Source organism: Odocoileus virginianus, chromosome 15, assembly GCF_023699985.2.
Source record: "Odocoileus virginianus isolate 20LAN1187 ecotype Illinois chromosome 15, Ovbor_1.2, whole genome shotgun sequence".
Taxonomy (NCBI): domain Eukaryota; kingdom Metazoa; phylum Chordata; class Mammalia; order Artiodactyla; family Cervidae; genus Odocoileus; species Odocoileus virginianus.
Window position 1 is genome coordinate 31,721,104 of NC_069688.1, and position 14,823 is coordinate 31,735,926.

The 14,823-nt window shown below is 40.0% G+C and overlaps 1 protein-coding gene across 3 annotated transcripts in view; it reads right to left on the reverse strand.

Annotated features, from left to right (window-relative positions):
• Window positions 1-14,823, reverse strand: part of MAL2 (mal, T cell differentiation protein 2) — a 74,501-nt gene that overhangs the window by 36,984 nt on the left and 22,694 nt on the right. For 2 of the 3 annotated variants that reach the window (XM_070477227.1, XM_020889063.2), the window contains exon 3: window positions 11,215-11,370. In XM_070477227.1, the coding sequence (XP_070333328.1) occupies window positions 11,215-11,370 (156 nt within the window). Of the gene's footprint in view, window positions 1-6,073; window positions 8,353-11,214; window positions 11,371-14,823 lie in introns of those variants that run through there. The other variant, XM_020889064.2, reaches the window with a different exon arrangement.

Here is a 14,823-nt window from a genome sequence, read left to right on the forward strand (position 1 = left end):
GGATCTTCCCAACCCAGGAATCAAACCCAGGTCTCCCACATTGCAGGCAGATTCTTACCCAGCTGAACCACCAGGGAAGCCCAAGAATACTGGAGTAGGTAGCCTATCCCTTCTCCAGTGGATCTTCCTGACCCAGGAATTGAACCAGGGTCTCCTGCATTGCAGGAGGATTCTTTACTAACTAAGCTATCAGGGAAGCCCAGAAAGATGTAAGGGCTTCCCTAAACTAGCATCAATCTCCTTCAGCCAATTCTATGTCACCAAAACCATTCCGTTTTAAATCTACTAATAGTATTCATTCTGGTAAAGAATCTTCCTGCAATGTGGGAGACCTGGGTTTGATCCTTGGGTTGGGAAGATCCCCTGGAGAAGGGAACATCTACCCACTCCAGTATTCTGGCCTGGAGAATTCTCAGAATGACTGAGCGACTTTCACTTTCACTTTACATCTTTACTCTGTTTTAGTGAGTCATCTGGATTTCTTTTCTGTTTGGAAACCAGATCTATTCAAATCTTTGGATAAAAAACATGCTATGATTAGTTATTGGAATCTAAACAAATTTGGCAGTGATACTTTAGAGTGAAATAGTGCTTTTTTTTGATTAGTGGCAGTTCAGTTCAGCTCAGTTCAGTCGCTCAATCATGTCCGATTCTTTGCGACCCCATGAATCAACAGCACGCCAGGCCTCCCTGTCCATCACCAACTCCTGGAGTTTACTCAAACCCATGTCCATTGAGTCGGTGATGCCATCCAACCATCTCATCCTCTGTCGTCCCCTTCTCCTCCTTCCCCCAGTCCCTCCCAGCATCAGGGTCTTCTTCAATGAGTCAACTCTTTGCATGAGGTGGCCAAAGTACTGGAGTTTCAGTGGATTAGTGGCAAGCACATATTAAATTTTACAAGAATAGTTAAGTGGTACTGATAAAATAAAAACCATAGATTCCTTACTAGGTAAATATAATCTCCCTAACATAGGAGAATGTCTCCATGGAGAGGAATACTCTGGGTGATGTGATAACTCAGGCCTTTGAAAACACAGAGGAAATAACATATGAAATTATAAACATTGTGAGGATAACACAGCTAAAGAGCACACTCAAGATCTGACAGGTTTACTGAATCTCAAAGCATTCTCTACTAAGGCAAATCTGTAATGCTAGATTCAGCATCCTGAGGAGGAAAGCCTGGGCCCTTGAAACATGGGATGGGGATGTTTGAATATGTGTGCATGCATAGTCATGTCCAACTCTTTGCTAACCCACGGACTGTAACCCGCGAGTCTCCTCTGTCCACGGGGATTCTCCAGGCAAGAATACTGGAGAGGGCTGCCATTTCCTACTCCAGGGGACTTTCCTGAACCAGGGGTCAAACCCAGTCTCCAGCTTCTCCTGCATTGACAGGAGGATTCTTTAACCACTGCACCACCTGGGAATCCCAGATACTGCCAAAGACTGTGGCTCTCTAGAATTCCCTGAAACGCTTGGAGCTTCAGAGGTAGTTCATCCCTCATCCCTCCTTATTAAAAGTTAGTACTTTCCCCTGCAGACAGAAAAGACACGGGAAAGAAACTCTTCCCCAGGACATGTCCCCACCTTTCTACTGAGTGACCCCCTCAGAATAGCCCTGCTGAATTCATGTTGGGTTTCATTTTAAAAAAAGAAAGAGAATAATCCAAGACAGTTGCAAAAATTAACTAGCATTTTATTTGCAGGAGCAGGGGAGTACCAATGAATTGGATCTTAAGGATGCTTGATCAAGAAAAGAAGAACATAAGAGTGAATAAGAAAGAATTCCTTAACCCCAGGGGACAGTGCAAACCCCTCAGAGATGAGGGTTTGGGTCACAACACCAGAGACATGAAAGACCTGGAAAGGAAGGTGCAGAATTCAGGTAGATAATCACAGAAAGATGACGAGTGTCAGTTATGGCTTCAAGTCCACCTGCAGTCATGAGGCTAGTAGTCCGGTGTAACATCCCTGTTCTAATTCTTCTCTCAGAACCAGAGGCCCACAGGAACCCAGGAGAAGTGGCTCCCATGACGCACATGGAGAAGTGGATCCATGTGACGTACGGAGCAGCAAGTGGCGGTAGCCCAGAGTGCTGTTCAGAGCTCCCACGAAGAACCATCCCCCAGGAGTGCCGTGCCTTCAACCTTCCTTTAGCTTTTCAGCCAGCGAGCTGAGGTCCTAGTCTTTCTGGGAAACCCACAGCCAGTGATTGAGCATGGTGCAGATACAAAGGCTCATCTCTTCTAGCTAGTGAGGGATACCTGCATGGTGCTGGAGCTCCCTGCTGAGTTGGTTCCTGAGCTCCTCTGAGTCTTTCTCAGAGCTAGAACACAGCCTGGAACTCTTCCTATTTTTTCCCCCCTTTCCTCTTGACCTTTCATAGGCATTACTTCCAATAAATTGCTTGAACTTTTAACTCTATCTTGGGTTCTTGTTTCCGAAGGATCTACTGCCACAGGTTTGTAACTATGCTCACCGTTGATAGATGAGGATATAGGTTTGGAGAAATGGACTCACCTCAAATCATACAGCTCTTAATGGAATATTATTCCCTATTTAAATGTTTATTTAGTTTCATGGTGAATAATATCCATGAAACGATACCTTTTATATGCGAATTATACTTTCCTTATTCACACTGAGGGCTTCCTGGTGGCTCAACTGTAAAAAATGAGATGTGGGTTTGATCCCTGGGTTGGAAAGATCCCCTGGAGAAGGGAATGGCTATCCACTCCAGTATCCTTGCCTGGAGAATCTCCTGGACAGAGGAGCCTCCTGGACAGGTGGGCTAAAGTGCATGGAGTTTCAGAGTCCAACACAACTGAAGCAACTTAGGATGTATGCATAATCCATGTTGAAAGTATAACTATATATTAAAAAAAAAAAAAAAAGCTGAGGTAACTTTTACTTATCTTACATTGAAAAAGAGCCTAATATACCCATGTGCTGAGAATTTATTTGTTCTTAAAAGTTTCTTTGGCCAAGAGTTGATTTCTGAGATTTAGACAACTTTTTCACTCAAAAGAAATGGAGGAGCTATCATCTCACCAGGAATCCAAAGCCAAGGTATTGTTAAAGTCAATGCCTGTGGCCACCAGACCCTAAAATAGATCTTCTCTTACCAAAATGTGTGTCTAAATGAGACATTAACACTTCTGTCAAACAAAAGATAATATTTTAACTATTTTTAAAATTTAAAATTAAAATGCTTTGGGAATTTCCTGGGGGTCCAGTGATTAGGACTCTGTGATTTCACAGCTGAGGGCCAGGGTTTGATCCCTGGTCAGGGGACTAAGATCTCAGAAGTCACAAGGCAGCCATAAAAAAAAAAAAAAGAAAAGAAAAAATTAAAAATATTTTACTAATACTTAAAATAGGTTGACACTAGTTCATACATTTTATATGCTAAATAGGGTATGTATGTTCAAAAATTGAGACAACTGCTAAGCCTAAAATTATCAATTCTTTATTCAATTGCTGTTAAATACTTTATGTACTTATGTATGTAAATAAATGAGTTTACTTAACTTCAAAAAATTTCCATACAAAAACTGCAGTGTATTCAGCAAGGTGGCATACTCAAAAATCAATAGCAAGTAGAATTTCATAAAAAGGCAATGCGGCCCAGGATACTGATGCATCAGAACATCACTGTGTCAGCTAAACTGTACCTTGACTCAGGATATCAGGCCTACTTAGGATGGCACATTAAACTGAATACAGGGAATTCAACAATACCCTTCATTTTAGAGTATCTCTCATAAGTACATACCCAAGGATAAAGCTTGGAATTGGGAGACATGCAAAATCAAAATGCCATATTATAGATACCTCCACCTCTCGTTAGGTTTGCAACAGTCACTCTCATAATTTCTGGCCAAAACTACTAGTCAGAGCCCTCCACTCTGATCATTTATAGAAAAATGACAGTCTTTTTAATAATTAATTCTTAGTTCTCATGATGCTTTCAGGATTATCTAAGTCAGTTGAGTGTGCAGTTATATCTTTAGTCATGAAAATGTTTGAATAAAAATCTAATGAGCTTACATGAAATGCTAAGTTTTTATTATTACAGTTTCTCTGCTATAGAAGACTGATTATACAACATTTTGGTAATATGCATACATTTAATTAATAGACAACCTTTAAGGTTAGGTTTCACCCAAAATACATTCAGAACTAGGTGAAAAACATACCAGAAATTTTCAAGTGCTGGTAAGATCAGTTTTTATAGAACATATTGATAGAATACAAGAGTAAGTTATTGTCATCAATATTCATGCTCTAGCTCAGTATATAATTACCAAGTACCTGCTCTTTGCTATGCTCTATTCTAGGCACCAGAGATAAAGCTCTAAACAAAAATATTCCTCTCCATAAGCCTTACACTCCAGTGGAGAAGAGGACAAACGAAGTATGTGCTATATATTGAAAATCTATGTCATAAGTGCCATGGAGAAAATGCAGGAAAGGAGAACAGGAGTGCTGGTGTGAGATTCAAGCTTAAACTCAGTTCGCAGGGAGGGCCTGCAAAGGTGACAACTGACTTGAGATCCAAGGAGAGTGAGAAAGCCAGCCATGGAAGCCTTGACAAAAGGTGCCAGATTGAGGAACTTTTATTGACCTATTGCTCAGGGTACAGCCTAATACATGCTCACTAAAAAAGCTGAACTTTCAAAATACTATATATATATATATATATATATATAGACACACACACACACACACACACATACACATACATATATGTATACACTAAAGATAATCACGTCTCTCCAAAACCCTGGACCTTTCTCCCATGAATACATTAAGCTGCCCCCTGAGAAACTGGGTCACTTAGAGACAAACTTGAAGCATGATGTTGAGGACAGAACCTTCCATGATGATGACTTAGAATTCCAGATTCTGGCATATGCAGAGGTGCATATTCATACTTCATGTGTAAAGGCTGAATGGTGTATCTCAGGCTAGAAAACCTTTCTGATGTCAGTTCCAGGGGTGATAAAAAAGCCAGGTCAATTTAGGACTTGATGAATGAGGGCTAAACTGATGTAAGGCAATGGAGTGACTGAAGCCCCTAGTTCAGAACCAGAATGAATGGACCAGAGCAATATTGAGGCAGTCTGGAGAACTTTGCAGACCACAGTAGCTTCACTTTTTTCCCATTTTGCAAATCTGGTCTAAGTTCTTACAGCTAAACTCGTGAGCCCTTGGTTGTGGCAGAAAAAAAAAAAAGCTCTAGAAGGTAACATCTATCATAAGCAGTTGTGTGTTAAGCATTTTTGTAAAACCTTCTTTGAAAGGAGTCATATTTTTGGTTATATAAAATTGCAAAAACTGGAGGACTAAGGGATCCACAACCATGATGAACCTGGACTTTGAAGCCAGACTGAGGTTTACATACCAGCTTTCCCACTTGATAGGTACATGACCCTGGGTGTTTCCTATGGTCTATGTTTTGGCTCCCCTGTCTTTGAAATGTGACAATAATATCTACTCCATAGAGTTGTTACAATAAGGATTAATTAATATTTGAAAAAAAATGTTCAGAACACTGCCTGGCATGTATTAAGCCTATATAAATGGTTTTAAAATAAAACAAAGTATAATTTAAGCTTCCTTTATAATACTTCCTTCAAAATAGTTCCCTAGTGGCTCAGACGGTAAAGCATCTGCCTATAATGTAGGAGATCTGGGTTCGATCCCTGGGTCAGGGAGATCTCCCAGAGAAGGAAATGGCAAACCACTCTAGTATTCTTGCTTGGAAAACCCCATGGATGGAGGAGCCTGGTAGGCTACAGTCCACGGGGTCACAAAGAGTCTGACATGACTGAGCGACTTCACTTCACTTCACTTCTAATACTTTCAAAGAGTTACCTCTTGAATCTTGACCAAAAATAAAAATAAAAAAGACTTGCTGGCAAAGACTGTCTTTTACATAGAAATGTTTAAAATAGAACCCTGATATATTATGAGTCTAGAAGCTCCAAATTTGTCAAGTTTATATCAAACCTTTAACTGAATTTCAAAGTGAATTATATAAAAAATAGATGACCCCCAAAGATTATCAAATGAATACTTTATTAGAGTCATAACACTTATAAAATAAATTTATTTTCATCATGGAGTTACCAGATTTTAAGACCAACCAACACTTTCTCATTTTTACAGCTAAGGTATACAAAGAAATTCTCAAATGCTATAATTTTTGTTCAGTGCTTTGTCAGTCAACTCCCAAATCTAGATCATGATTAATCTACAATTCTAAGTATTCACAGTTAAATGACTTCTAGGCTTGGTTCTTTATGATCGAGAAGCAATGTATTTATAAAAGTGCCATCAAGGCAGTTTCACGAAATCATTTAATTTAATGCCACCAAGCAGCATGGACCTGTTATACCTTGGAAATAAAAATATAATCTCACGACTAAATCTAGCAGACTTTTAACAATTCCAGCCGGAATGGATGATATATTCTTATGGCACATTTATGACTTTGTAATAGACCATTTATAATACAGGTTTAAGTGTGTGGTATGGAACTGGAAAAACCAAGGAAGTTGGATTTTTATAGAAAAGCTATGATAAAGTCATAAGACTGGTTTCTTCTTGCCACATATTAAATATACCTTTTATCTTTATAGTTACATCACAAACCAACCCCTAATAAGATTCTTCTTCCTAAGGGATTATTACATAAACAGCATTTGATCACTGAGCGTTGATTATGCTGCTCATTCAGGATTGTTCCATGAAATCTAACTGCTCTACTTATACATGGCACTTGTAGGGGATGATTCAACCAAAATACAAAGGGCTGAAAATATAAAATAATCAAAACTCTCTTTTCCCAGAGGTTGCCCTCTTGGGGCAAGGGATAAGTATCTCACTTGGACAGGTGGTGTGAGCTGGGGACTAACTCTAACTTGTTCTCAAGCCATTTTGGCACTTTGCCATGACCAGGGTCTCTGAGGTGGGTTAAAATACTTTTCCGTGCTATTCAGCCAGAGATAGCTTTTGTGACCACTGTTCCTTGAAAACTGATTCTATGTATTTCTCACCAGTGCAAAACAACATAGGACTATTCTCTAAATGAGAATCTGCAACTTTAAGTTACATCTCATGTTCTGTTTGAATTTAACTTAGAGTCATGTAAAAGAATTAGCAGTAAAACGTTTACCCTTTGGAGAGCTCTATTGGGTAAAGCCTCAGATATCCACATAAAAATACTCATCTACTCATGCACAGGACAAACAGCTGCTATTTGAAGCATAAATAAACCCAAAGTAAAACATCAGGCACTAGATACCCATTTCAGGAGTGGCTTAGAGGTCTCTGGGGCTCTTGTTTTAAGAATGCCAGCTAAGCACTTTGCTCAGTTGTTAGGAAAACATTTAGGTGGATTAAGCCACTAGGGTTCACTTCATAAATTACTTTTTCTTGTACTCAAGACTCTGCTTGAATTAGCCTGAGATGCTACGGCTGCTTCAAGGGTAACTGACCATTAACCCAAAGGCAGTGTGATTACTGAATGAGACTAAATATCACATGGCTTGTCGAATTCAGTTTAGACCTCTGAGGACCAGTTTAATAAAATACAAAACCCATAGCCAAGGTTTTAAACCAGAGGTCAGCAAACAATAGCCTGTAGTCACAGACCAAGTCCAGTCTGCTGCTGGTTTTTGAAAGTAAAGATTTACTGGAACACACAGCTACACTCACTCACTTCACATGTCTGCGGCTGTTTTCATAGTAACAGCAGAGATGAGTACTTGTGACAGAGACTGTATGGCTCACAAAGCCTAAAATATTTACTATCTGTACCTTTAGAGAAAAAGAATGCTGATCTCCATTTTACACTAAAACACAGAGTTCAGTGGGAACCTTATTTTAAATGTGTTTTTCTTCAGGAATTTTAGTTACCTATTAAAATTAAGGTTCGGGTGATTTGGCAACTAATACAAGAGATACCCCTTTTACATGAATCATATCTATGTATTTTATGGATGTAAAGGGAAATATTCTTTAAAATAAGAAAAAAAAAAGAGACAGATAAATGTAAAACTAAAGGCCATTTCCTAACATCATAATAAAATTTCCATCCATGAAATGATGGATACTTAGATGGATGGATAGTTAGATTCTCTCCATATACCAAACAAATTACTTTGGGGATATTGTTATATCTGAACAAAACGGTACCCAAATTGATCAAGACATAAAAAGTACACAAATGAAACTAACACACAAGCAGTTAGTCTTTAAGGAGTGTTACGGTCGCCATCTTCGTAAAGCCAGACCCAAACTGCAACCATAACAAGCTGTCGTCACAAAGGCAAAAATCTAAGAAAGAAGAAACAAAAATTCTTATCAGATTCATAACACTGACTTTAAGAAATCATTTTTCCAAAGGAACAACTGTCTGAAAACTGATCAGCCTACTTAAAGATACTTCAACACTTAAGAAAATGATTTAGATTCTTTTTTTTTTTTTTTAAACGATTTTATCCTCTCATACCATTAACCCCTTCTTTTAAACATTCTAGCCCCTAATAATAGGACATCATTTGTGGACAGCCTTAGGCTGAGCCTTTGTTCACACACTGGACTCACTTGTTAGGCATTGCACTGGTGAGACCCCTAACATGATGCATATTCAAAACTTCATGATGAGATGTCTAACTGCACAGTGATCTCAGCCACACAGAGTGTAGCTCTCAGGGCCCAAGGATGGAGCAGATTATTTCTGTGACAATGGAAGAGACTGTAGAGCTAAACAGAAAACCCACAGGAATGAATCATCAGGTTGGCGTGGGAGATAGTTCTCAGATGTGCATGAGTTCTCAATTACTGTCCTTCGTATTCAAGAAGGATTTTTTCAGCATCAACTATGTGTGCATCAGTACATTTGGTACATATAAACAAGTAACAGGTATTGTCCTCACCCTTCTGGGGTTTATGATCCATAGAATACTCCCCAAACCATCCAATATGTTAAAAGATTATGATGTAGTTAGTACAGGAATCCTTTCACCAGGAAACCAGAGCTCTGAGAAGGAATATCAGATCCACCTAGGGAACATTTTTACAGTGTAATTACCATCCTGCTGCTTTCCCCCACCCTTCTGCTGGTTGTCTCTAGATACATCTCTCTTTTTTAAGGAAATTTTACTAGCGTACAGTTGCTTTCCAATGTTGTGTTAGTTTCCAGCGCACAGAAAAGTGAATCAGATATGCTGCTGCTGCTGCTAAGTTGCTTCAGTCGTGCCCGACTCTGTGTGACCCCATAGACGGCAGCCCACCAGGCTCCGCCGTCCCTGGGATTCTCCAGGCAAGAACACTGGAGTGGGTTGCCATTTCCTTCTCCAATGCATGAAAGGAAAAGTGAAAGTGAAGTTGCCCAGTCGTGTCTGACTCTTAGCGACCCCATGGACTGCAGCCCACCAGGCTCCTCCATCCATGGGATTTTCCAGGCAAGAGTACTGGAGTGGGTTAGGTATACATTTACATATATATCTTACATCTCTGATCTAGGCATTTCTCTTTTGTTGAAAGAGAATGACCACTATTTTAAAGTACAAACGTGAATATTTAATTAGAACATGAAAAGAAATCACAACCACCACGAATTCTGAAAAGCTGACAAATGTCACAAATATTCCCAAGTCTAAAACAACAACAATTTTGTTTTACTACCTGCCTGATAACATCTTACTTCTGAGGACCCACTTTCTTAGCTATCCTTTCACAAGACTATTTCAGATGACAATAGCATGAGAGAGATTTTTTAATCTTGGATAAAATCCACTGCTTCTTCTTTGATGGTTGATTAAAATTTGTTTTGTTTCAATAATAAAAAAAGTTTTTTTCGGTTTTATACATATTTGTAGTAACATGCAAACTGTGCAGGTTTGTCAAATTTGGGAAACTATCACATTTCATGCACGATTTACAAAATTTTAGGACATTTCAAATTTTCTTAAGGAATGAAACTCTTAAATCATAAATCTCAAAGTATAAATCTTACTGCACTTTGGGATGCTCACATGTAGTCCTTCATGTCTTCCTTGCACTGGCAGATGATGAAATTTACATTATCCCCATTGAATTCTGGGGGGCTGTATGCATGTGGCTCCCCCAGTTCTATTTATAATACCGTTCTAACATTTGAACAGAATTTCTGATAAGTTCTATCTCAAATGATTTCCATTAAAAAAAGCCTGGTGCATTTTTTATTTTATGTCAAGTATACATCTGCCAGGAGGGAGTTTCTGCTTTGACCAGGAGTCCACTTACATTTTTGTTCATCAGTTGATCTGATCTGCAAGATGGTTCCCCTATTGTAAGTCAGCTCATCAGCTCAGTGGATTTCACTCACCTACTCTGGGCTGACTGGTCCCGGCATAAATGACTACTTTTGATATCTATTACTAGTGAAAATGAGTTCTCTCTCTAAGGCAGAGGTCACCAGCCTCCGAGATCTAATGCCTGATGATCTGAGGTGTAACTGATGCAATCATAATAGAAATAAAGTGCACAATAAATGTAATGCGCTTGAATCATACTGAAACCATCCCCCTTGCACCCCTGGTCCGTGAAAAAACTGTCTTCCACAGAACTAGTCCCTAGTGCCAGAAAGACTGGAGACTGACTGATGCTCTAAGGTATGCTGAAATGAAAAGTGAGGGACTCAAGAGAATGTCACAAATGAATGGCTCATCCATTTAAGTGTTATTAAAACTGAGAAACTAAAGATTTACTTCTATCAGAGTGTATGGGTAAAATGGGGGTTAATGCAGAATTTAAAGCATGGGGAAGATTACTAAGGCAGCTTCATTTAGGCAGAAAAAGGGAAGGACAAATCTGTGTCTGTGACAAAGACCACGTCTGAAGCTACACAGAGTAGAAAGCACAATTAATTCTTTTCATAAAGTAGACTTTGTTGCGCAAGGCCAACCACTAGCACTCATATAGGTATGGTCTTGTGTGAATGTCAACCTCCTGGTGCTTCAGCTTCATCATCCACAGCACTGGGGTAATGACAGTACTTGGCTTGGCTCATAAGGTTAACTGTACAGATAAACAGCTATTATATGTTTAATGCTGATGGCTATTATTTAAGAAAACTACTGTTGCCAGAGGAGTTTCTTAGAGACCTTGATGGGGAGGGGAAGCGTGGGTGCACAGTGTTCATCCCTCACTTACTGTGGCTGCCACGTTTATGTTATACTGGTTATCGCTCAGGAGTGGCTGCACAGTCACGGTTCTATTGCAGTGTAGGTCATGCAGCGACGTGGTGGCTGCCTCCAGCAAAAAGGCTCCAAAGTAGAATACGAAGACTGTAAAATGGTAAGCGAAGTCCTGAAAGAGGATGGAAAAGAGAGACATCTACCAGTAAAGAGAATAAGCTTTTTCAAGTGTTTTTTATTTCGAACCAAGTTTAGGTTCAGGAAAAACAGAACCTTTAATCAGTCTTTAACCACACTGGCCATTTCTTTTGGCTCCCTTAGCAATGTCAAGCTGTTAGAATCCCAAGGAAAGTCAACCGACTCGTTGTAATTGGCACAGTGGCAAACCCTCGGATAGACTGAATTTTATAAAATACTTAATTCAATTTAGATAAGGCACCACAGAATTCCTGTCCTTAAAATTCAAGTAAAAGAGCATTTAAATTACATCTTGTTAGAGTAATCATATAACTATATATAATAACATATACACAGATTTCATATAGAATAACATATACACAGATTTCATAATTAAGTATTTTATTTTTGAGCAGTTTTTATTTTTATTCATTAGATTGTCATTCCATACACTGAAAGATATAGAATATCTATGAAATAATTTAATTCAATACCATATCTCTAGACATTTTAAAAAACAAAATACTTCCACAAAAAGTAGAGGAAGTTTTCATGCAAAACTCAGCAATTATTATTTTATCTGTCACTGGCATTCACATTGTCTAACTTGACGCAATGTGCCATCAACACACTGCTGTGTATTTTTGTTGACAATTTCTATAGCAGGCACTTCACATTTATTATTAAGCACTCTTACAACCACCATTTATTATTTCCATTTAACAAACAAGGAATTTCTTCTTCTTCTTTTTTTTTGGTGAAGTGATGAAATGACTGTCCCAAAGCCCCACAAAGCTGAACTTCTGAAGAGAGACCTCAAACCTATACTAGTCTGTCTGATTCCAAAGTCCATTTGCTTTCCCCTCTATCAAACTGTTCCTGATACAGCTATAGTACCAAAAAAAAAAAAAAAAGGAACACTGCATGGCTTTTGTGTAAATGCCCATTCAGCAAGCAAAACTGTCCACAGAAATTGTTTCTATTCTCCCTAGAATAATAAGGACAAAGTTAACTAACTAGGAGTGAGAATTACAAAAGGTACAATGCTAAAAATGCTTTCTACTTAACACTTCTAATTTATAAATTGACCCACCAATGCCTTCAAATGATATAAGAAAAAAGTTATATACTAGCCACATGTCTAATCTATAGGAGAAATGCTTAAACATTTACATGTGGTTAGTCAATAAATGTTCACTGACGAAGGTCAAAATCCAATGTCATTACTTTGAGAGAGAAAATGCAATAGAAATGGGTCTTACTTAAGGTAGTAATAAAGACTGTGAGAAAAATATGTTTCAGACCATTAGATACTCACCTAATTTACTGAAGAGGACTCTCACAAATGGCTCATTTCATCCCAAAAGGAATGGGAAGAGTTGGGTGACATGGTCTGTAACTCTTAGGATGATGTAGTCCTTGCCTTCTTTGCCAGCCTTATCTGATGTTACCCTCTTTCCTCTTTGAACATCAGCCATGCTGGTCTCATTTTTCGCCCCAAGGAATCACTCTATACTTCAAGATTGATACTTTTTACATGTGGCAATCTCTCTGACTGAGCCTTCCCACAACCAATGACCACATGCACCTACACTCCTGCCCTCTACACACACACACACACACACACACACACACACACCCCAATACCACCTTTCCATTCCTGCCTAATATTGCCTCCTCCCTCCTTGGGCTTCCCTGAAAGCTCAGCAAGTAAAGAATCCACCTGCAATGTAGGAGGCACAGGAGACACAGAGTCATTCCCTGGTGGGGGGGAAGATCCCTGGCGACAGGAAATGGCAACCCATTCCAGTATTCTTGCTTAGAGAATCCCATGGACAGAGGAGCCTAGTGGGCTACAGTCCATGGGGTCACAAAGAGCCGGACACGACTGAAGTGACTCAGCATGCAAGCACCCTAAAGTGTAAGAGGAACTCATGGCAACGGTGGTGAGAGAATCACTCTGTCAGCTCCTGGAGTTACAGACTCAGGCATGTAACCTGTATTAGGGAATTACACATCTTGGAAAAGCATCTCCTGGTGTCCTCCTGGGCCCTTGTAGGGAAGGAACACTTGATCTTGAGACAACAAAGGACAAAGTATCCAGAACTGCCCATTATGAATGGCGTTCTCTCAAAGCCACCAATTTATACAGTCACAACACTGCTTCTGCAGGTGGGAAGGGGACACCAGAGTTCAAGCTGAGCTGGGCTAGTGGGACTGAGTCTGTTGTGTGAGCAGGTGGCCTAGGCCCCCAAGTCACCCACCAGGATGGGACTGCCCTCCTTCTTCAGCCCAAGCCTATAGCCACATGGGGAAGAGATCCCTAGGGTCCAGATGAAGGGGAAGAAAAATACCTGAGCTTCTTTCTCGTGGCATGATGTGCTGTCACAAGGCAAAAAGGGACAGCAGCTGTATTACACATGCTTTAGAGACACATTCAGAGTTGGCTGTGAAAGAGCAGTTAGGGAACATCTTCCTAATGGATGGAACTCTGAGTGGTGTAGCATGTCCTACAGTTTGTTAAGAAAGCAAAGTGGCCCAAGGTGAGAACAACAGAGACTCATCCACAGTGGGGAAAGGTCTGGTAAGCTGGTCAAGGCCCTTGAAAATAAAAGTTCAGAGACAAGGAAGTGTGGAGCAGGGAGATGGACATATGGGATTAGGTGTGAAATGTGAAGTGTGACCTTTCTTTTATGTGGTCACACCCACCAGAAGCATCCACATGGAAGATGACCTGGCCAGCTGATGCAACCAATTAAAAAGCAAAGACATTATTTAGCCAACAAACGTCCATCTAGTCAAACTATGGTTTTCTAGTAGTCACGTATGGATGTGAGAGTTGGACTATAAAGAAAGCTGAGTGCCAAAGAATTGATTCTTTTGAAGCATCAATTGTTAGAGAAGACTCTTGAGAATCCCTTGGACTGGAAGGAGATCAAACCAGTCAATCCTCAAGGAAATTAGTCCTGAACATTCTTTGGAAGGACTGAATTGGACACCTGATGCGAAGAACTGACTCCTTGGAAAAGACCCTGATGCTGGGGAAGACTGAAGGCAGGAGGAGAAGGGGACAACAGAGGATGAGATGGTTGGATGGCATCACCAACTCGATGGACATGAGTTTGAGCAAGCTCCAGGAGTTGGTGATGGAGTCCTAGCGTGCTGCAGTCCATGTGATCGCAAGGAGTCGGACACAACTGAGCGACTGAACTCACTGATCTGGTTCCTGGCATGATGGGTACATGAATAGAGAGGCCATGGCTGGGAAGGTGAGTCTATGTCATGGCCCAATAGTGCAGACTCCCAACACCCAAAGCTGACAAACCTCTTATCCGTATACATCAGAGGCCAGACAATGAAAACCACAATCACAGAAAACTAACCAAACTGATCACAAGGATCACAGCCTTGTCTAACTCAATGAGCCATGCCATGTAGGGCCACCCAA